We start from the raw sequence: 24,263 nt of genomic DNA on the forward strand, positions 1-24,263 counted from the left end.
TGTCAAAGGTCACTTCACAACACATGAACTTTCGTTTCGACCCCGTTGTTGTTTGCCCCGTGTTTTGCCTGCCTTGCAGAGGTAAAGTATAGCATTTTGTAATTGTTTTGTTTCTGTATATTGTTCTTGTTGGTGTGACAGCAATGACAAATCACAAATCATTTGCCGCAAAGCAGAAGCGGCATGATTAAAATGCTGGTTTATACAATTAACAATAAATAATACTATTTAGGGGTGGTGCAATAATTTATGTGTACCCCGGGGTGAATTATAGGGGGGGCAAAGATTTTTGGCAGGCCAAAAGGGGGGCAAGCATTTTTGGCAGGTCGAAAGGGGGGGTCAAGCGATTTTTGGCAGGTCGAAAGGGGGGCAAGCAATTTTTGGCACAGTTGGGCACCGTTTCTATATTACGCCCTAAAAAGGCATAGGAAAACGTTACGAACACGCTCAAATATGCAAAATTTCCTGCTAGCTGCGCTCGCATTATAATGTTAAGACAATTTAAGCTTTTAAATTCGGGTTCCCAAAATCTTGCATGTGTAAGGGGGGGCAAAGATTTTTGGCACGTCAAAAGGGGGGCAAAGGTTTTTGGCACGGCCAAAGGGGGGCAAAGGTTTTTGGCACGGCCAAAGGGGGACAAGCGATTTTTGGCAGACCATTTTGAGAATTCACCCCGGGGTACACATAATTATTGCACCAGCTTTCTGCCGTTGCACGCTGAACTAGCTCGAGATACTCTAGCTAAAATACAGGTTTACATTTACTATCTTACATTATCTTGCTGTATTTCAGCTAGAGCTCCAAACGACAAGCTTCCGGGTTTTTGGAGAACAATACTGTTACGTAAGATGAAGAAGAAACCCGCCTCGGAGCCCGCCCTACTCATTATTTCATTGTACTTATTGCAATTTGCCTCCACACATTACGTAATCAACACAAAGCTTTTGTGAGGATTAGTGAGTGGATAAGAAATTGACAGTGGAGGATACTGAAGGACACGCCGATTGTTAGTTGTCAATCATGAATTGCCATAACGTATTAATATTTTACTGCATGGCATTCCGCAAACACCAAGACAAATTATGCCGTATTTTTCCAAAGATCATCTCATATGAAGTAAGCTGAATGCGATCTGTACTTTTGTAACATTCCGATCGCTTTTGATCACCTATTATCGGCGAATTTGCTTGAAAACACGTGAGTTCATGTTGTGTAAACATAATTAGCATAGACACAAATGAAATTACAATGCAATACAATGCAATTTGAATGCGCAGCAGATCTATAGAAATAACGTTGCCCGGTTTTATGCAGAATTAGACCCTGTCTGCGCTGAACTGTACTCCTGTTAACTGTACTCTGTAGTCTATAGTGGGAATTCCAATTGAATGAACGCAGCTTTCAATAGCATGACAAATTTTTGCGTGCACTGCGCGATGTACGCCAGCATGTGCGACTGTGCGTGATGCGTGAGTAACGCAGAAGTGAATCCAACCATGCCAACGCATTCGTTATTGGTTTATTTGTATCCAAGTTTATGCATTCACGTTGTAGTTTGAAATACGCGATATACGATCGCGGTTGGATCGAGTGCAGCTGTTGAAAGCTGCATTCATTCAGTTGGAATTCCTAGTAGATAGAGTCTGGAGACTCAGACTGTGATCGTCATTGTGATGACACATTCAAATCATGCATGTATGCGCTTGTGCTCAGTTCTCCACTCCGTACGAAGGCTACAGCAGTGGTCAAAGACTATAGGTGGGCGCGGACATCCGGGTGCTAAATAGCAACAAATTGAGCTAAATTCCCTAGCAACAAGTGAGTTAAAATAAAAACATTCCATGCACGCACTCAACGTAGGCATCATGGAAAACATTCCATGCACGCAGTCAACGTAGGCATCACGCACGCGATGCGCAGTAGGTGCAATGTGCATGCAGTTGCCTTTATATTATAATTGATTTGTGCATATTGTTTTCACTGGGATTCGATTATTTTCACCGGCATGACGTAGCTCCGCCCTTGGCTATATGTGCAGTCAAGTTAGCTCAATATATAAGGCCTTCGACTATGGTGCGAGAGGTTGCGGGTTCGAACCCTGGTGGTGCCTAGTACGCTCTTGTGGAAAAATTTAGTTAGCTTGAAATACCCTTGGACAACTGAACTTACTGCTAATTGTCTCATTGTTACCCATACGAAACTCGGGGAGCTGATCCTGGTTGTGAAGGTTATTTGTGGAATGTCTAGGTTGTGCACTCTTGAAGCAGCAAAGTCAACGGTATATCAGTCAATGGTCAAATCTGTGGGTAAATCAAAGGGTCCCGGAATATGGATAGCAAAAATGCCATGTATCCATGACCATGTCAATGACGTCATGTAGACAGGATTCCCTGGATTCTCCCATTATTTTATGAGGGATGACGATTAACTAAATTGAAAAATTCAATATTTCTCGGTATTTTCCTCAGAAAATACCTTGGCCCAAAACAAAACCCTCCAATTTCACACAATGACCTCAAAGTAGATGGTGCACAGTTATTATTGTCTAAATAATACTGAGTCATTGTAGTCCTGGTAGTGGGTGTTCAACACAACTTACTACAACCCCTGTTACAATGTACCGCCCTCACCAATGATGATAATTTGTCATCCTTGTCTGTTTACGAACAGAGAGGTAGACCAGCTGTAGTTCATAAGGTACATGTACATGTACTTGTTTAGTGTTTACCTTATCCAACAACGTGTGAACGTATCTTTTAAAACCACCTGCCACTTTGCCTCTGCAAGGCATGCAAAACACAGGGCAAACAATAACATATCTTTTAAACCCCTTAATTGTATTTTTCATTGTCATTCTGATTTTGCAGATTTATAACACACGTACAGCTGTATCATTTGAACCATGTCACTGAGAGATTTGAGAGATGACTACTTGAGATCCAAGGAAAAGGAGAGAGGATCATCATCATCATCAAAAGACAGAAACCGAGATCGTAAGCGTTCACGCTCCAGATCCAGAGATAGAGACCGTAGTGACAGAAAAGATAAACGTGACAGAGACAGACGTCCCAGAGATAGGGATAGGGATGGACATAGAGACAGACATAGGAGGAGATCAAGGTCACCCAAAGATAAGAAGTCTAGGTAACAAGTCACAAACCCATCTCACTTTTTTCCCTCTTGAAACATGTTATTTTTAAGGGCAAGTAATTTTATGGATGAGTTGACATGTATTTACATAAATTGGTATGATATACTCCCTGTTGGTCTGAGACAAAAATTGCAGGGCAAAAGACCCGAGTCCTGACAGGCTAGTCTATTCGAATAAGTTTTTTTCTTTCATTAACTTTGCACAAGCAAACTTTCACTGTTGGTACCATACAACTTATTGAGAGAACACCCCAGGTACCAACACCATGATCAAGAATTGCACAGTTGGGAAACCACCAACCAACAGTGCACACACAGCTGCTCACATTACAACACCATGTGCACTGAATGGACTAATCAGGTGCATCGATTTTCAAAAAAAAATTGTTCTGGACTCTGAAAAAGTGCTCATGCACATTTTATTAGTTTTGTTCATCAACATTTGCTGCCTCCTTGTATTTCCTACAATAGCAGCTTTCAATAAACTCTGACCTTCCCTAGAAAACTTTGAAAACCCCAGAAAAACTTGTAAATTGGGTAATGTTGGTGCCACTTACATCAGTTACATGTATTCCAATGGGATGTAATTTGAGCTGGTGATGTCATTGGGTTATAATGAGCTGTGGGCTGATTCATTTGCATATTAGTTGGATTTGTAAAGAAGTTTGCTTGTGCTTTGGAGCAAATTATAATGTGGTTGCTCTACGAAAAAGGAATAACTATAATCTCTCCAATTATCCCCTGCTGATGCCCTATTATATAGCTATAATAATATCAACATGGTGTGAAAAGTGTGCCAACAGATTCCATATTACCATTATTACTTTTTTCTATCTTTTGGCTTGTCTACTGTGGTTTATCATTGGGGTGGGCTTGTCCAGCTGAGAGTGAAATTGTGCAAAAGGGGTAATTACTAGTAATTGGCCCGGAATAAACAACCTTTTTCATAGAACAAGAGGACTATATGTGACCCGGCAGCACAAATGAGCGGTAAATTCCCTAAAATGTGTACGAAGGTCATATTCATCGGTAACTTAAGCTGGCCCGACATCCGTCTCATTTCGATAGTCAAAAACTAATCAATAATCCTATTGTTGAAGTGGATAATAAGCTTCTGCCTTAGATGGCTATAGAACGTTTAATAGCTCTGGTCTTTGTTTGCTTAAACAATTAACAATGAGAGAACTTTCTTAAACCTCGTTGACTTGGGGATGATTTGAAATGACCGCCAATTATGACTGTTTGATATTTATTGCCAACAATGTGGAAAAAGAGACACATGTAAAAATGTTAAAAGCTATAATTTTGTTGAAGGAGCAAAGTTTAACAAACCATAACCCCGCTTCTGGATATCGTTTGAAATTTTTTTATCAAACTTGCTTTAGGTTCTACAAGCAAATGTTATTGTAAGTTGAGAAATGAATTTTATGTGCTCTGCCATGCACACTGCTGTATTATTTTGCCTTGTGTGAAACAACATGGGGCAACACCAACATGTAAAGATGTGACAACTCATTACCTGTTTTGTATTCCAGCAGAAGAGATAGGGCGAGAGAAGAGGAGGAAGAAGAGAAAAGGAAGAAAGAAGAAAAGAAACAGCCTCTGTCATTGGAAGAAATGTTGGCCAAGAAAGCTGCTGAGCAAGAGGCATTAGCCAAGGTAAACTTATGTCATGTGTGAGTGTAAGGACATGCTATGTGCACAGATGAATAATAGCTGCCATTTGCATTATTACAATGAACTAACTTCCTATAAAAGCAGTCAAGTTAGCTCAATCATAAGGTGTTAGACTCTAGTGCATTTGGTGATGCAAGTTGGAGACCCTGCGTAGTCTCTGTTTGTGCTTGTGATTAATTGAGTTAACTTGAAATTCCGCTGGGCAAGGAACTAACTGCTGCTCTGTCTCTGTTACCAGTACGAGAATTCTGGGAGCTGGTTGTGGTATGTATAGGGTGTCACTAATTCTAGTTTAGAGCAATGACAAAATTAGAATACATGCTGAGTAGTGGTAGCTTTGCCATTTACTTTAACATTTCGTATTTCACTGATTTAATTGTAAGAAAAAACCGGCAGTAATTTATAGTGCAATACGCACAGGCCTCAACCCGCAAGCCTCACCACATTTTACAGTAATTCAAGACCAGGCCTCGAAATAAGAAAAAAAATTGCCTGTGAAATTTCAAGGGTCCTCACTAATTTTCAAGGGTCCGACAGCCCAGGAGTGAAATCTGCCTGTAGTGGAGGCTATCATGGCGGGGATTTACGATACATTTACGTTGATGCGGACATCATGCTGTAAAATCAAATGAGAGATAATTACGATAGTTTCGGCGATCACAGTATGTAGATTGTAGAAAATTGAAAACTTGATGAGAAACTAAAATGAGGGAACTGGACATATTATGTGAACCAGATTTTCCAGTGGAACAACAAAACTAGGATTTTCTTTGCTTGGTTCAATTTTTACGGGTCACACGGACCCGTACCGTAGGAAATCCGTGCCTACTTTCATGGGTATTTGACGCAAGGACCCACCTTATTTCGAGCACTGTTCAAGACACGCCATGAAGCATTTAGCAACATTCATTGACTTGCAGCTAAGAAATGCACACCTAGAACTAGCCAATGCTCTCTGATCACAATGACCAAAACTGATTGTGGAGCTTTTAAGGCTCATTCAGTGATCCCAGTGAAAGTGTAAAAAAATTAAAATTCTGTATAAATTGCTTAAAGGGAATCTGTACCATAAACTAATCAATGTCTATATAGTTGCAGCAATAATAAAAACGACAAACAGTAAAAGTCCCAAGCTTATATACGTCCAAATAAAGGAGAAATTCTTAATTCCTTACGACGATTAGCGGTGAGTTTGCGATCCATGGTGGCTGCCATATTGATATCTGATGTATTTTTATTACGCTGTAACGGTACCCCGATTTTGAAACCAGCGAAATCCATGCCACCAGCCTCGTCCATCGTGAACTTTGGTGACACGAAGCGAATACTACCAAAATTCAGATTCAACATTCGCTCAAAAGAAAACGCGATAATTTCTACCCATAAAACTACAGAAGAACATAAAAAATGTATTTTAAGTAATATTTATGATCAACAATGTCTTTTGAGAACGAAAAGTAAAAACAGCACTAAAACCAAAATTCGCTGTAGGTCGCGAATGCCATACAGCAACACACGCCGCCGTGGGTCTGTGTGAAAGCATGGAAGAAAGAGATGAGAAGGAACCACAACGACTTCGATCGGCCAAGTTTTAATCCGCTTATCTATTGACGCATGAAAAGAAAAGCTATCAAATGTACTTCCTTTCATGTATGATCCATTTACCGCGATCGATGCTTGGCGAAATCTTTACTGGAAAAAAACTATAACAAACCCATCCAAGAACAAACAAACGCTACCCAGAAGTAAAATTATGGAATTTCACTGATGCTCTGAACATGTATAGTAGCTTTGTTTTGGGATCTACAGTCAAACTGTTTTCTTGATCGTGTTGTGTAGAAAATGTCCTTTAACACATCGAAAAGGTCATCAAAATCGGCCGTTTTATTCGCTGAGTTTCATCTTTAGCAAATAAGGTAAGATTTTGGTGACTTTTTCGATGAAAAATAGATGCAAAATGTTCTTAAATAATGCACAATGTTCGGTTGAGTCCGTACATGAAACCTGTTTAATTTAATAGTTTATATGTGTATAATCGTAACTAGCTAACTCGTTTCAGTGCCAAAGACTGCCAACTCTGAGAGGAAAGTCATCAAAGACCGGAACAATTGGGCAAAATGAAAGAAAAAGATGCAGGCCATCAATGACCGATGATCACGCCACCAGAGCAAAGCCTATAGGCTGCTTGCTTGCGAGGTCATAAGTTCAAATCATCCTTCAGACACGCTCCAGAAGACATGCAAATACATGGAGTACAATACCAATCACCTATTTAACGCTGGGTATTGATCAAAGTAAATCCTCATGAATAACAATGTCAATTAAATGTCGGTAAAGGGAGTGGACAAAGTGAATGCGTTCGTTGTGGTTCCTTCTTATCTCTTTCTTCCATGGTGAAAGGTTACACTACCGTTTGTGGCAGAAAGGATTCACAAGCAGCTATCATGGCGGCTCCCTTGAATGGCAGAAACGAAGGATTAAAAGTGCTCTTTGTTAGGAATATTCCGAAATTCATTTAGAGCGTCTGGTATGTTTAATTTAGGGGTATATAACTATATTAGCCATTGATTAGTTTATGGTACAGATTTCCTTTAAAGTGAAGGATAAATCATTAAAATTGTCATTCATTTTGATTCATGTAAAATGTCTTGTGCCAAAGAAGGATCAATGCTATATGCTAACATCAAATATATCATGTTACTATTTTGGTTTTTATTTGTAGCCAAAATTCTTAACCAAAGAGCAGAGGGCCAAAGAGGCTTTGGAGAGACGACAGAGACAAGTAGATGAACAACGCAAGACTCAAGATGAAGCAAGGAAGAAACAACTAGACTTCCTGAAAGCAGCTCATCACTCTCTTGGTCAGTATTTGTTTCATTAATTGCCCTCCCCCAATAAGTCCCAACCATGCAACTTTTCATTTTGCAAAACAAGAAATTGTTAAGAGCCCTCCGAATTAATTCCATTAAGCTTACCTTCTGAGTAAAGTTATGGTCATTCAGCATGAAAAGAAGCCACAATTCTCTGCTAAAACTCCATAATAATGATATTTGGTGATTTCATTCATGTTAGGATCTTTATTTGATATACTTCAGACTTTTCAAGTCAAAATGCAAATTTTATCTTTTGTCTTTGTCTTTTGTCTTTTTCATCTTTGGTTACCGGAATAATTGTCAACAAAAAATGTTCATTAGCCATATATTTCAGGTAGTTCCCAACAGTAATCAGACCCGGGAATCAGACAAACTAACATCTCTGTTTTTATTTCATGACAGAGGATCCACGTGAGAAGGAGAGACGAGAAAGACGAGAGAGAAGAGAAAGAATGGAAGAAGAAGACAAAGACGGCAAAGGAAAGAACCCAAGAGATACAGAGAAAGAAATGCAAGCTATAAAGGTAAACTAGGAAATATATAATTGAAATCCTGGCGGCGCACAACCCAACTTAAGAAAAAAGCAAGGAAATGTGCCGGCATGGCATTTGAATCCATGATTTTCCATTTTCTAGTTGTGCAGGAGATTAATTCTGCACTTGCTTAATATCCATTGTGTGCATTATGCATACTTTAGTATGAAGTTCTAACCACCGTTTATAAGTGGAAGCTGATTGCCTAATGGATGAGAAGTCTGACTAGAAATTGACCATATAAGGGAAAACACATTTTAAGTATATGGCGCAGGATGATGCTGGTACAGAAACTTGCACCAGTTTATACCAGTTGGAACAGGTTGGGCTGTGCTTAAAGTTTAAGCACAGCCTTAAACCACCAGTTCTGCCATAGTCTTGTTCAAAATGCTCTTTTTATACTGGTTAACAAAGTTCTTTGTATCTGATCCAGAATTTTCACTTTTGTATACGTTTCAACAACACACTAGAAGTAGTTCCAGCGTCGGTTACCAATAGCAGTCACTACCCATCAAGTGTTGATAAAGACAACAGGTGTTGTTGAAACGTACACAAGTAAGTGAAAATTCTGGATCAGATACAAAGAACTTTGTTAACCAGTTTACTATACCGATCCTGATGAATCTGTTCAATCAAGCTCTTTTTATACTACGGCCAGCCAGTGCACCTGATGCACCAGTCCATCATTATCCTGGAGATTTGACCATGCGCAGCGATCCTTGGCAAGTGCAGCTATCTGTTCTGTGTGAATCATGCCTTCACCGTACCCAGCACATATTGGATGTAGGCTACTACATAGGCCGGTGCATTGGCTACTGCATTGGCTTATTTAGGGACGCAGACTTTAGCTATATATTGCTATATACCATGTTCTACCAAAGAAGATGAGAAACCTCTCTGGTTCTACATGTACCAACTGCTAAAATTGTGGTGCATTCAACTAGGTATACGAACCGCTGTCAGTTTACAAATCCATGCCTGCTCTATCTATGCCTCGTCTTGTTCAACCTGTCTAACTCAAATACATGTAAATGAGCCAATACATTGATGAAATATATGCTGTTCTCATGTGATTGGAGGCCTAATCATCATTCAAAATTAGCTAGGGGTATCTCATTATTTTGTTTCTGTAAAAATGTTGTAAAGTTTTTCAAGGTAAATCATTAAACAAGGAATACAGATTGTTCAGGGCATCACCTCACCCATTGCATGTTATGCACATTTCTGTGTGTTTTGGATGGCTATGGGCTTGAATCACAGCTAGTTCTGCCAAGGTGCTGAAGGTTGTGTTTTAAAGCCATCCCTAATGATAAAAGTTATTCTATGCCTTGTTTCACAGGATCGATATCTGGGAGGATTGAAGAAAAGACGTAGAATAAGACGACTCAATGATAGAAAATTTGTGTTTGACTGGGATGCTGGCGATGATACATCTGTAGACTATAATCCAATGTGAGTAATAATTGTGTGTAGTCGTGTAGCCAGGGGGCATCTGCTCCTTCATGGAACATCTTGCTGCCACCCTCCATTGATGCTGGGCACCATAAGGCACTAGAACCAAATTTGTTTGATCTTTGGATAGACCGTTGATGCTGCTTCGATGCTTGTTATTAATGAACTACAACTAATTAATGAGAAATAATTAGAAATTTATATTGGTCAATATCAATGCATACTACGATTCATATGTTACCACAATAGTCAATTAATTGATTTCATAAATAATAAGGATCGACCAAGCATCGATGGTCAATCGAAAGATCAAATTAATTTGTTTCTATTGCCTACTATTTTAGATTTGTAGGTCTTTTTTGATCATTTCCCATACAAGCTAATGCTGAAGCACTTGGCTACCTGACCCAGGACCAGGTTGATTTACAGGAAATGGATCTGCTACCCACTTACATCCCTGGTACATTGTGTTATTCCACTTGAAATACATACACCCCCTGTGGAACCTTAGTCTTCCACACAGGGGATGTAGATTTCAAATGGGGTTACCTGAATTGGTGACTCCCTGTGTGGGAAATTAAGGTCATGTCTCCCATAGGTGTATGGATTTCAACTGGAAAAACACATTGTGCATAAAAATGCCTGTTTTTTTTTTTTTTTTTTTTTACGACATGGCATAACTGAGCATTTAGAAGCTGCTGACGAGGAAGCTCCCAGAAAGCGATTAACCTCCCTGCTGAAGCTGGCCCTCAATCTAATGGCTGGAATTTGGGCAGGAAGAGAATTCCATAATTGGACTGTAGATGGTAGAAATGATTTTTCATGGCTGACAAGATTTGATCTTGGTACTTCCACTGCTAGTGCACATGAGTAGATCATGTACAAACTTCATCATGGCCAAGTTACACTGCAAAATATGATGTCAGTACAAACATAAGAAAACCCTAAAACTTAGAAGTTGAATGTTAAACCAAGATTTAAGTCAATAAACTCGGGCATCAGTATCTTCATTTTGTATGATGAATATGAAAACAAAGGCCATTTCAAATGAAACAGGTTTCTTTTCATTTTAAGAACTCCAGTTATTTGTTAATCAACAAATTCCTAGTAGATATCTCAATATCTCATTTTCTTTTCATTTCTAATGATATTATATTTATCCTATGTAGATATAAAGAAAAACATGAAGTGCAGCTGTTTGGCAGAGGTCACATAGGCGGCATAGATATCAAGACTCAGAAAAAAGATGGCAAATTTTACACAGAAATGATGGAGAAGAGAAGAACAGAACAAGAAAAGGACCAAGAAATGTAAGTTTTGTCAGGAAATTTATTTAGAGCGGTTCTAAAGTTGACACAATGGTTGAGATCCTTCTGAATCAGAAAAGATAGTGTCCAGTGCAGTGGACCCCCATTAGGTGATGAAAAAATAATTATGAGCCTGACTGACCTAGACTTTAAGTTTTAGGAGATGTTTTTTTTGTCATTCATATAATTTTTTGGCCAAAATGTATTAATTTTGACTAAAAAAGTTTTTTTAATTCAGAACATTTTCAAAATATTTGCAAAAAATCATCAAATTTTTGCCAGATTTTTAAAGCTTTCAGCGATATTATAGGGTCATTTTAGCCTCCAGAAAAAAAACTCCTGACCAATCGACTACTTGAAACAGTCATCATCCCATAGAACTGTTTTTGTCACCTTCTGAATGGAATGTAGAGATAATTTTGTGTCAAATTTCTTGTTAGTGTAAGTTGCAATTATGTAGAGCAATGCTTCCAAATTCAGAAAGCTTAAATTAAAATATTGTAATTGAGAAAACAAACACAAAATATTGACAACTACAAAATATTCAGTAGTCCCAAAGGCTGTCTTTGTTTTTGTAGGAATGACATAAATGTTTGAGACACATCTACAAATGAAGTTATTTTGAGGGAAAACGTTACTTGTGATTAGGATGATAAACTGGTTCCAACCATATATGTGTCATTTACTTACTTACAACATTGCATCATTTTATAAGTTAAAAAAACTTGTCTCTGTATTAGACTGTAAACGCTATTTTCACAAACTCAAGGAGTTGTTTTGGGGTGTTTTTTTTGGGGGGGGGGGAAGTTATATCATTTATCACTTCCCATCCCAGTCTTTCACAGTTGGTTTTCACCCATTTTTCAGGTTACTAATTCAGGCTACAAATAGTTTTTACTCATAACCAAGTACCAAAATCAAACAAAAGGTTCTTATTTCTGAGCCAATAAGTTGCACTTACTGTGTACATTTCAATATCAGCTATTGTCTTTTTCAAAACTTGATGAGGACTGCTACTGAGAACTGGTCATCCAATCACAACTTGATTTCCTTGCAATGGATTTGGTGTTGCCAGTTCATTTTTTCCTGTTGTACTTTTCTTTGTTATTTACACACCCTTGTGTGGGGGCCACCTTAATTACAAACCACATATTTCTAGTTGACAACTTGTGATTGGATAATCAATTCTCAGTAGCAGTCCTCATCAAGTGTTGAAAAATTGAAAAAGGTTAACAGCTGTTATGTAATGAACACAATAAGTGCAACTTTATTTGATCAGAAATAAGAGCATTTTGATGAACTATATTCTACTGATCATCATGATTTTATTCAACTAGTATAAAAAAATCATATGCTACTTAACTTTATTTACATAATTATATTGTGTATTTGAACAGTACAAGAATCAAGAAAATGAAGAAGAAAGAGGAGAAACAAATTTGGGACGACAGACATTGGACACAAAAGAGTCTGGAGGAGATGTGTGAGCGTGATTGGCGTATATTCCGTGAGGATTACAACATTAGTACCAAAGGAGGGCGTATTCCAAATCCTATACGCTACTGGAAGGAAGCAGGACTTCCACAACATATTCTAGATGTTATTGACAAATTAGAGTACAAGGTTGGTTTGAATTCATACTGTCAAGTTTTGTAAATACTGTAAAGCATACATTTTGTCAGGGTTTGTGAAATTTGGGGTAAATTTCACATACAAATTCCTTTGGGTTAATTTCACATACAAATTGAGTGCTCCCTCTTCTGAATATCCTAACAAGAATTAAGGTCTGTCTAGATCTGTGTCCTTATTTGCTGATGAGGTTTTTTTTTATGGGAGAGCACTTTTAGTTTGTGCTTAAAATTCCAGTTATGCCATGAGGCAAATCTTTATGGTACTGATGTGAATAAAATACAAACAAACCACCTTTCAACCCTAATAATTCACAGGGTCCGTAAGATGAATATGGGGGACTTATAGGGATAAGGTTGTTTATCAGTCCGCCTTCCTGTTAAATAATATGGGAATTGTTATACTCTGGTCAGTTCGTAATATGCTTAACTCATGGATTGATATAGAATAACATACAAACAGCTTGGAGCACCACCAGTGCGAACCACGCTTTTCATATTATTTAACTGACGCTAGCTTTTGTGAATTTACACAGGGGTAAGTTGGGACTTTATTGATGTGCATAGTAACAAAAATAATTCTCTGAATAATTCTCGCCTATTACGAGCTCAGGCCGCAACAAATTTTATTTTTTAGCTTGCCCGATCGGGCAGGCAATATCCAAAAATTGGTTGCCCGAAATTGCCCGAAATTAACCCATATTCCCGGCAACAATTGTCGACAAAGTCACATACCGTACTCATCATGCAGTGCAGTGCATAGTACCGTAAGTGTGCGAATTTGGCAGTTTCATTCTTACGAAATCCAATACTTTTCTCAGTTAAGTTGATAAATAAATGAGTATTCATGAAATGCATAAAAATGAACATTTCATTCAATTATTTCACTGTTTGTTTCTTACATGTGGAAAATAATGTGTATTTTATGTGAAATTTTGTCAGTAAAGTCACAGCGATTTACGTATTTCGCCAACCACTAGTACATCTCAATCTCAATCATATGCAAATACATGGCCAGCTGACGTCATTGACGTCATGATATTTGCACGAAACAGGTTCTATAATTGGCCAAACTTCCAATACGTCACGTAACGGCATGATGTTCATTAGCATATATACATGTATATGTCTGCAAGTCTGGTGTGGGATACGAAAGTGCCTAGCTTAAATTTGAGTTCCATTTCAAGAAGTTTTCTACTTTGTTTTGACGTTTTTTTACTTCTGTGAACACGCCAAGTTGGACAGAAACATTTTAAATCATCAAGCTTTAATTGGTTTAACTTTAGACTTGCCCGATCGGGCACAGCTCTTCAGAGTTTTAATTGCCCGACAAAAATGTGATTGCCCGGGCTATCGGACAGAAGCGATTTGTCGCAGACTGTACGAGCTGAACATAGTATAGATGCAACCACCAATCACATGCAGTAACATATTATTAGCAGGGTTGCTAAAAAATTTCAACCCAAATTGCGGGTCAAATCATCGCAAAATTGCCCAATATGTTTCTTAACCATTGCTTTCTATGGGACAGGGAATTACCAAAAGTCGCCTGAAAAATCTTCAAAGGTCGGTCAAATTGGACTACCAAATCGTGGGTTTGCCAACCCTGATTCTTGGTGGTTTGTCAATATTTAAAGGGGGGTAACCCTATTGGTTTTGGATATGGATTGTCTTTAAAATTACATATAATATCAAATATTGTCCCCTTTATGCAGCTTTGTGAAAAAAACGAGAGTATTTTCTACGTAAATGTGAATAAATAGCAAAATTTGCAACCCAATACTTGGTATGCGTGAATTGCATTCTGGGAAGGGAAGCAATAACATGTGCCGTAATTCCTGTTCGTGATGTGCCATGCGTGCGTGGCGTGGTTGCACTGACACAAGCTCCCCTGTACTAGGTACACATTTCAATACTATTACGGTGACATTTCCCACAACCAGTCTTTTCGTGTTCGTCTGTATATCGTTCATGATGATTTTTGTATAAAAATTATGGCATAATGGCAATAGAGCTCAATAACAAAGCAAAACAGAAATGCGCCGACGACAATGCTGGAAATGCCCATACTATAATAGTGAACGGAAAATTTAGATTTTTAAAAACTCTTTTTCATACCGATTCAGAAAAAAAAAGAAACCATAAATGTATTTCCCCTGGCAATATGTACATTTCAAATGAATGTAAATAATTTTGGGTTTAAAAAATGGAGCAGAAAAAAAAACTATCACTACCGGGATTTGAACCGGGGACCTCTGGTTCTAAATACGATGCTCTAACCAACTGCGCCAAGCAGGCAGCTTGTAATTTCGGAAGGAAGTTTAATACCTTTATAGTAACGTGGTCGATCTGAAGTCTCTTCAGCAGTGATTGCGGTTCGCTCTTTTCATACAATGTGTATGATGCAAAACCAAACTAGCTGTTGAGGAGACTATAATTATCTACGATAACCTTGTCCATAATTCAAGAAATTGGTAGCCAGGAAGTGAGCTATTTTTGTGTGAATTCTCCGATTTCTCCGGAAACACATCGACTTGGAGCGTCAAATTTCAGGATAGTAATGAGAAAAATAGTATCTATTTTGTGATACCAAAAACTCATTAACAATGACAAAAATCGGGGGGATGATGTTGTCGATCGGGTTACGGACCTTTAATAGCAGTGGTCAAAAATGTCTGATTGTCTATCATTATAATCTCTTTCCAGGATCCTACTCCCATTCAGAGACAAGCTATTCCTATTGGACTTCAGAATCGTGATGTGATAGGTGTGGCAGAGACTGGTAGTGGTAAAACGGCAGCATTTCTTATACCATTGCTGGTATGGATCACAACTCTACCAAAACTGGAAAGGTGAGTTGTCATTTGGGCAGCGGCGTAACCAGTGGGGGCCGGAGGGGCAAGCTGCCCCCCTACACACACAAAAACTGGGAGGAAGAGCAAAAAATAGGGGGAAAATGAGTCAAAAAATAGGCAAAATACCCAAACAACTAAATGTGCATCATTTAATTGAAAAAAAAGGTGTAAAAGTGGCAGTGCCAGTTATACCAACTAATGAAAAACACGAGTTTTCTGGGCATGTTTTTTGAACATTTTCCTAGATGAGTGACAGTATACAAAGAGGACTTGTATTTTGCATTTTTTTACCTTTCATTTTTTTCTTCATCTTGCACAGAGAAGAGGACACAGATCTGGGACCATACGCTGTCATCCTAGCCCCAACTCGTGAATTGGCACAACAGATTGAAGAAGAAACCATTAGATTTGGCACCCCTCTTGGTATTCGTACTGTCTCCATCATCGGTGGTATTTCACGTGAGGATCAGGGTTTCAAGCTGAGGCGTGGTGTCGAGGTTGTCATAGCAACACCCGGTCGTCTGATTGATGTGTTGGAGAACCGGTACTTGGTTTTGGGGCAATGTACATATGTAGTACTTGATGAGGTAAGGGTTTCAGTATTTTAAATTAATTAAATCTAATTTAAGCAGTGATTTTGAAAATGTTAAAAAATGCATTCTGCATTAGATTTTAAACATCAGAGGAGCTTTGAGACAAACTTTCAAATGAATGGGGCCTAACATGTAAGTTGAATGCAAGAAGGTCTTCGTAAGACAGTGCTTGCCAAATAAAACTTAGCTAAATCCTCATCCTTTAGTTAGTTCTGACTGGCAATAAAAGTCAAAATTTTAATATTTTTTGCAATTTGAGGGAAAATGGGCCAAAAACATGCATTTTTGCATGTTTTCTTTCAACTGCAGTCACAAAATTCCAAGACTTGACACAAGCAAGTCAAAGCATTTAAAATCTTGAATATAAGCTTTTCATAATTTTAAATGAAAAAGATTAGAAAATTTGTTCTCCAAAAATTAGAATGCATAACTTGAAATTAGTCTTTGTACAAGTCTTTGGGCTTGATTGTCACAGCATACAAAAAACGCCCTAAAACGTGTTTTTGGCCCTTATTTTCAAAAATTGACCAAAAATGAAAATTTGACTTTCATTGTCAGTTAGAACTAATTAAAGGATTAGGATTTAGTTATGTTTCATTTGGAAAAACAGGATAATATTTTTTACTCCAAAAAACATTTGTGCTGCATTTTTTCGTGATTTTAACCACTCAGAACAGTTTTGCGGTTTCAAACAGCAAAACATCAAATATATATATGGGTCAAATATATTTTCATGGGCTTTAAAATTTCTGATATTTACAGCGAAAAGCGTCAATATTAAACCTTGCAAATGTTTGCCGTTAATCAGTATTATGGTCTTGCCAATCTGGTCTGCAATTAAACTATGTTTCTGAATTGATGGGTAAGTGTCATTAATGATGGTTTCCTGTTGTATTCTGGGATATCAAGATGCAGTGTACTTCCTTTGGTAATGTTTGCGTTGGGAAAAAGTATAGGATCTTTCCAAATTACCGCATTTTACTAGCTGCTTTCAGCTCTTATATGTGGTGACTCACACCCCTCTGGTCATATCTGTGTTGAATAAATGAGAACCAATACAGCTATGATAGATGCAGGATTGTTTGATTTAAATCACACCGATTTAAATTGTGATTTAAATCACTTGATTTTTTTTTTTTAATCACTGATTTAAATCAACTTTTTCCATTTTTTACCATTTTTGATAATTTCTTGCTTAAATTAACTGTTTTACTTCATTCTTAATGCTTCTACAACTTTTGGATACAATTAAAATACCTCTATGATGTCACTTTATCTATTGCTAAAAATTCATATTCAAGGTGCAGAATTCAACAGGTTTGTTGATTTTACCAAATTTTTTCTTTGAAATTTTCACTTGTAAAAACATGTTTTGAATTTTTGTAAATACCTGGTAGGATTGTGCATATGACTAGCATTCCACTGGTACTCTTTTGACTTTATCATAGGGGTATAGCAGTTCTTGGAATTAAAAATTTTTTTTTTTTTAAATCCGATTTAAATTAAAAAATCTGATTTTTTTTTTAAATCAAAAAAATCAAAAAAAATCAACAACCCTGGATAGATGTTTTATTAACACTGACCGAGAGCTGCTGTAGCTAAATGAGACAGGACTAAGAATCTTGTGTCTGCAAAATTGGCACCCAAAAATTATCCAAAGCAAACTGAGAAAATACAAATCTAAATAATTACTCACTAATCTCCTCTTTAGGCTGATCGTATGATAGACATGGGTTTCGAACCAGATGTACAGAAAATATTGGAATACCTGCCAGTAACCAATATGAAGCCAGATACTGAAGAAGCAGAGAGTGCAGATTTATTGCTAACCAACTTTGCCACCAAGAAGAAATTCAGACAGGTTAGTGGTCACAAATAGACTTTTAGTAAATAGTTACTCAATATTTTATTGTATGCAGGAACACTATTAGTAACCCTCTGTTTGTTCACGAAATGTGGGAAAATATCTATAGTCTGGTGCCATATTCCATGAAGCCGAACGGAATACGGCACCAAACCGTAGATATTTACCTGTATTTCTTAAGAACAAACAGGGGGTAACGATTTTATCCTTTATTAGTGAACGTGAATTATATTATCTTCCAACTTGTTTGTAAACTTTGCTAAAGGAAAGGAAGTTTATTTGATAATCTTACTGAACAGTAGCCTAGTATCTTCCTGTCGCATGTGAAGTATGCGTGTGAGTCTTAGGATATTGCGCGATCATGTTATGTAGACGCCGCATGTTAGAGACTACGAGGTAATACAGAAAATATTACCTGCCTGTGTATTAATGAGGAGTCAAAATCAAAATTCACTTGATATAATTCTCTTCTGACTTTTCAATACTGCGTATTTAGCAACATAGTTAAAAAGTATACAGGCATTTTACAAAAGCCAATTCTAATTTGGTGTCGGTTTAAGGCTATGTGCTCATCTTTTCTTTGTATGTCAAAGTATCTAAACGCCAGTTTTCAACATGCCGTGGTTTTGTATTAATGATTTACATTAGATGATTGATGATTTTAAATGGATGTAATTTTTCCTCCTCCCAGACGGTGATGTTTACAGCTACTATGCCTCCAGCTGTAGAGAGGGTTGCCAGGAGTTATCTGAGAAGACCATCAGTAGTATATATTGGATCAATTGGTAAACCTGTTGAGAGAGTCAAGCAAGAGGTGTACTTGATGGGTAACCAAGAGAAGAGGTCAGTATGAGGGCTTAATCCCCTGAGCACTACCTGCCGATCTATCGGTCTATTGCCATTTGGTCTAATACCATTTGGTCTAATTCCTGTTTAGTCTGTATTCAATTGGTCTATTACCAGACAGGCTGATTGCCACTTAGTCTAATAATCATATAGTCTAATGTCCATTTAGTCTAACATTGTTTGGTCTAATAACCGGTATGTCTACTAACCATATAGTCTAATAATCATTTTGTCTAATATTTCTTTAATTACCATTTTGTCTAATACCCATTTGGTCTAATAACCGTTAGGTCTAATACTCATATGGTCTAATAACCAGTTAGTCTAATACCATTTCGTCTATTTATTAATAAACTAAATCCTTGTAAGACTAAATGGTTTGTAGACCAAATGAGTATTAGACCAAATGGCTATAAGACCTATTGGTTCTAGACCAAATGGGTATTAGACTAAATGATTGTTAGACTAAATGGTTTTAGACTTATTGGTTATTAGACTAAATGGTTATCGGACCAAATGGTTATCGGACCAAATGGTTAAAGGACCAAATGATTATTGGACGTAGTGGATATAGACTTAATGGGTTTAGACGAAATGGATGTAAACGAAATAGATATTAGACCAAATGGTATTGGACCAAATGGCAAATCCCCAATCTATCATTGCATCTGATTGGTCAATTACATGATATCTTCATTTTAATCACCAATCAGAATGGAGTTTTGCAAATAACTAACCCCAATTTTTTTTTTGTGTAATTATTCTAACAATGTTGCTGATTGGTCCAATTGATAATGAAAACTCCTTTTTGACCAATAGGCAGGTAGTTCTCATGGGGTTGAGGATCCACTCCACAGTGTGATCAAGCTAAATGAGTCATTTGTCACTAATATTGATTTTATAGCCAATAATAATGTTCAATGAACATTGTTCATCTTCTTTCTTATTTTCTTGCTCTGAGCAACACTAAAACGACTAATCTCTGGAACCAAAATGTCCAAATGTGATGTTCAAATTCAAAATAAAGCTCAGAAACTGACACCTATAATGAACTTGAAAACTGAATTCTGATTTTGCTTGACAAATGATCCATTTGCTTGATCACATCGATTTCACTTAAATATGTTACTGTAAAGATGGTAGCTATCCAAATGGTAGCTATTGCAAATTTCAATCATTTTCCATAAAATTTGTATTATATCGCAAATTTCAGAAAATCAAAATTATTTGATATCAGAAGGACATTCTTCATATATATTCAAAATGCAATTTGATATGTCTGATGTACTCTCAGGTCCCACGTTGCTATCCGAGCCCTTACGGGTTTGAGATTTTCAATATGGGATTTGTGGGTCAGGGTGATTTGATTTTAGAATTGGGATGGAAGCGGCGTTTAAATACGAGTCTGTTGTTTCCCCAGTGAATACATAAAGGACATCTAATAAAAATGTATCATTACTATTATTTTTGTTAACAGACATAGACTCATCAAAATCTTGGAGCAAGGCATTGATCCTCCAGTTCTCATCTTTGTCAATCAGAAGAAAGGATGCGATGTCTTGGCTAAGTCTTTGGAAAAGTTTGGGGTAAGTGAATGAGATACAACTGGTGTTGATAGTCAGGGCCAGAATTACCATTTTGGGGGCCCTGGGCCAGGCCAAAATTTGGATGCCCCAAACTCACTGTGAGGAAGGCCTGTGCACTCATGTGGTCAAGTTTGGGTTTACAAAGGGGCCTACTATAAATATACAGTAGCGGCAGAAGCATTCAAATTTAGAGCTGTTGAGACAAGCATATTTTCTTCCAAAAAAATTCAGACAATTTTAGCCCAAAATGAAAGTAAAGTTTGCTATGTATAGGGCTGTGTAAAGTGTGCAAAATTGTGCAATTTTACCATTTTTGGTCCAAAAATGGTGTTTTCGTTCAGGCTAAAAAGGAATGTGCACAGGGCAATTTGGGGGACCCAGGGCCCAGGCCCATCTGGCTCAATGGTAAATCCAATGATAGATAGTTTAATCACATACTTGTCATTCAGTCTTTCTATTTATTGTTATTATGTTAATTTGCCAATGTTAAATCACACTTTACACTGTTGTCCATTATTTTCTGAACAAAATGAAAATGAGGATTGGGATGAGTAACATATTGTTGTACATTCTCCATAGTGACAAATCACATACTAGGAAAGAAAAAATTATTTGATTGTCATATTGCAATTTAACAATACCTTTTGCCTAGTTCGCTACATTGAAGACAATATGTTCATATTCTTTCACAGTATAACCCCATTTTTAGGTACAACCAGAAATTGTACATTAAATTTAAAATATAAATAACAACCCATGCCTTTTTGTTATTTCAGTACAATGCTGTCACTCTTCATGGTGGTAAAAGCCAAGAACAGAGAGAGTATGCATTGGCAAGTCTTAAGAATGGATCCAAAGACATCTTGGTAGCAACAGATGTAGCTGGACGTGGTATTGATATCAGAGATGTGTCATTGGTCCTCAACTTTGATATGGCAAAAACTATTGAAGGTACGTGGTTGCTAATGCAGTATTGGCTTATTTTTTCATTTGATGTCATTTTTGTTGATTTTTTGACCTAAAGTATATTTTGTTGTTATTCATAAGGCTGAACAAAAATGTTGATGTGTTTCCATTAACATATTCCTCGAATGAACAGTTCGCCAGTCATATTTTGTTTTACAAACAAATATTTTGCAAATAAATAATTATTTTGAATTCCAGTCATATGCTGTTGAAAAAAAATTAGGCCATCTTTTGGATGTGAAAAATAACCATATGCATGGCCACTTTAATGACAAGAAACAAGTCAGGTAGGAACATAACCAGCCTGGTGACAGCATCAAAAAAGGAATGATTAAAATCAGTATTCTTTAAATTTGTGTCCTGGTTTCACACACAAATAGTTTTCAGAGGGGGAAGGCAAGCCACCAACTCCTTGGTAATGCTCCTTCAAGTTTTAACAATAATTTAACAATAAATAATTACATAATGCCCTATGCAAAAATGCCAAAGTCCTGTAACCCCCCCTTTGTTTTCTCAGTGCCAAAAAGCCAATATCTCTTCCTTCACAAATCAACGCCACTGATTACACACACAACCGAACCATGCCGCAATATAGAAACCTACTCGTATTAGTGAACGCGAAAGTCCAGTGAGCGATCCCATTCTGAGACTGAACAAATTTGTTCCAAATAATCATTCCAACGAAGCCCGATGATTCCGATGTCAATTACCTAAGCCCCGCTCCAGTTTCAATTCAAATTTGGAAGCACAGAGCTATGCCGCGGGATGTCCCATGGAGATCGGGATGGAACACTTGTCAACAACGAGAGGTATTGAGTTCAACACGCGTCTGATAGACCCATGGTACGCGCAATATAAAAGGCAACCACTCGACTCGGACTTAGGCCTATTGTCCATATTGCGTATATTGTCGCGTGCGAATTGCAAATGTTTGCACATTATATATCTAGGGAAGCCTCTTCAAATATCACCACGCTGCCAAGCTGCGTTGATTGGTCGGATGCAATATCGTTGTTGTAGTCGCTTACACAAACGTTAGTGCAGTGAGAAACACGGACGTGGAATATATAGAAAAATTGTGTGACCCAGGATCGGTAAAAGTGAACTCCCACAAAGTACTGGGAAGTGGAAGGCAAATTGCCTTCAGATTCGGAGGGTCCATGTATTGGGATGATTTTAATGTTATATAGTCTACATTACCAGTCGTTACCCATGAACCCGAGGGAGGTGTAATTGAAATGTAACACCATTTAAAATGTGGACGATTAAGGTCATGTCTTCCATAGGGGTGTATGGATTGCAACTGGAATAGCCCAATGTTTTTGTTTTTGTGCATTTTCATGTTTTCTGTGAGTTTCTTTTTCATTTTTATAGCAGTGATGTGTTCAATTTCTTCTCATCCCTTTTTTTAATCCCTCACAGGTTACACCCATCGTATTGGTCGTACTGGCAGAGCAGGGAAGATGGGTGCAGCCATAACATTCTTGACAGAGGATGATAGCCCCTTGTTCTATGATTTGAAACAGTTACTTCTCAGCAGTCCAATTTCATCATGTCCTCCACAAATATCAAATCACCCAGATGCACAGAATAAACCTGGAACTGTACATCAAAAGAAAAGGAAAGATGAGATGATCTTTGTCAGTTAGGAACTAAAATTGAAATTGTGAAACCTTGAGGAGGTCCATATTGTTGAAGAGGACACTGGAAATGTCATTATAGTACAGGGCACTATGGGTTTGAGATTTTCCTTTGCTACATTAGTGGAATCAATGTTTTCTGGCAACCTTAAACCTGAAAGAGGTCACAGTGGGGAAAAAACTTCTAAATAGTCCCATTATGTTGTAATGTATCTCAAATTGTTCCTCTCATTACAGGAAATAAAAAAAGTAAATTGTCATATTTTTCTGCGGTGCTTAGTGCAGGAATTATAAGGAAGCAATTCTAGTTTTATCATTTGAGGTGTAAGGATGCCAAAAATCATAGGTTCCACTAATGTGGCAAGAAAAAATGCTAAATCAAATATCACCCTATAGCGCCTGCTTTATTATAGTGTCTTGGTGTCATTGATATTGTATTGATAAGTTGCTCTAGCCATGTATCTGAAAATGGAGGCTTGTTTTATGTCAGGGGTATGATCAACTGCCGAACAGTAAAATTACATTCAGTGTAAACAAGAACTGGAACACAAAAACTGATATTTCATGTGTTATTTTATAAATTGGTAGTTGAAAAAGCTATTTCATACTGTATAGTGATGTAGCGGTAATAACTACAAGTATGAGTTGTTTACCTATGCTACTACATTTTCACTTTCTGGAGTGCTATCACTGGCTCAACTGGTGTCGTCAGCAGATGTTATTACTGCTCTAAACTTGAGATATCTCATCTTGTTCTTAGTGATGTTGAGACACCTCTGATGACGTCACAGACTAATAAGTGAACATGTAGTCATACTCATAGATTTATTTCATACTGAAACCTTAGAAAAAGACCTGATGTGCAGACAGCAATTCAGCTAGAAAGGGTGGGTCCCGGATCCAAAGTACTAAATGCGCCACCACCCGGCCAAAGTTTGGGATAGCTGCATATGCAGGTAGTATTGACTGTTAAGAAGGAAGATCCTGGACTTGGTATTACAGCAAGACCGAGGAATACCGGCACGTTGCTTATGGGGGGCAATGCTAAGAAAGGGGTGCGTGAGCAAACTAAAAAATAGCACAAATAGCGTGAGCATACACAAAAGAGACTTTGCGCGTAAGAAAGTGATGTCGCCAGGTGTGAACACTGTACCAGTGTCAGCTGAATTCAATTCAAGTAATGCTCAGCACAGGTATGGAAAATTCCAATCTGTGTGTTATTAATCTATGATTACACCACTTCTTACTGTGCACATCAAATGAGGATGTTGAGGGAGAACAAGCCAGGAAGTG

The 24,263-nt window shown here is 37.6% G+C and overlaps 1 protein-coding gene across 2 annotated transcripts; it reads left to right on the forward strand.

Annotated features, from left to right (window-relative positions):
• Nucleotides 1-7: 7 nt before the first annotated feature.
• Nucleotides 8-23,934, forward strand: LOC140150932 (probable ATP-dependent RNA helicase DDX23). 2 transcript variants are annotated; one of them, XM_072173086.1, is made up of 15 exons: nt 8-81; nt 2,868-3,144; nt 4,686-4,809; nt 7,550-7,688; nt 8,103-8,224; nt 9,573-9,685; nt 10,855-10,995; nt 12,390-12,615; nt 15,327-15,472; nt 15,795-16,062; nt 17,780-17,929; nt 18,624-18,775; nt 20,256-20,364; nt 21,141-21,315; nt 22,753-23,934. In XM_072173086.1, exons 2-15 carry the CDS (start codon nt 2,903-2,905, stop codon nt 22,977-22,979), a joined length of 2,334 nt encoding a protein of 777 aa, XP_072029187.1. In that variant the 5' UTR covers nt 8-81; nt 2,868-2,902; the 3' UTR covers nt 22,980-23,934. The 2 variants fall into 2 exon arrangements, with proteins under 2 accessions (XP_072029187.1, XP_072029188.1); XM_072173087.1 differs by having other exon boundaries at nt 4,689-4,809.
• Nucleotides 23,935-24,263: the final 329 nt, after the last annotated feature.

This window comes from Amphiura filiformis, chromosome 4 (assembly GCF_039555335.1).
Source record: "Amphiura filiformis chromosome 4, Afil_fr2py, whole genome shotgun sequence".
NCBI lineage: Eukaryota > Metazoa > Echinodermata > Ophiuroidea > Amphilepidida > Amphiuridae > Amphiura > Amphiura filiformis.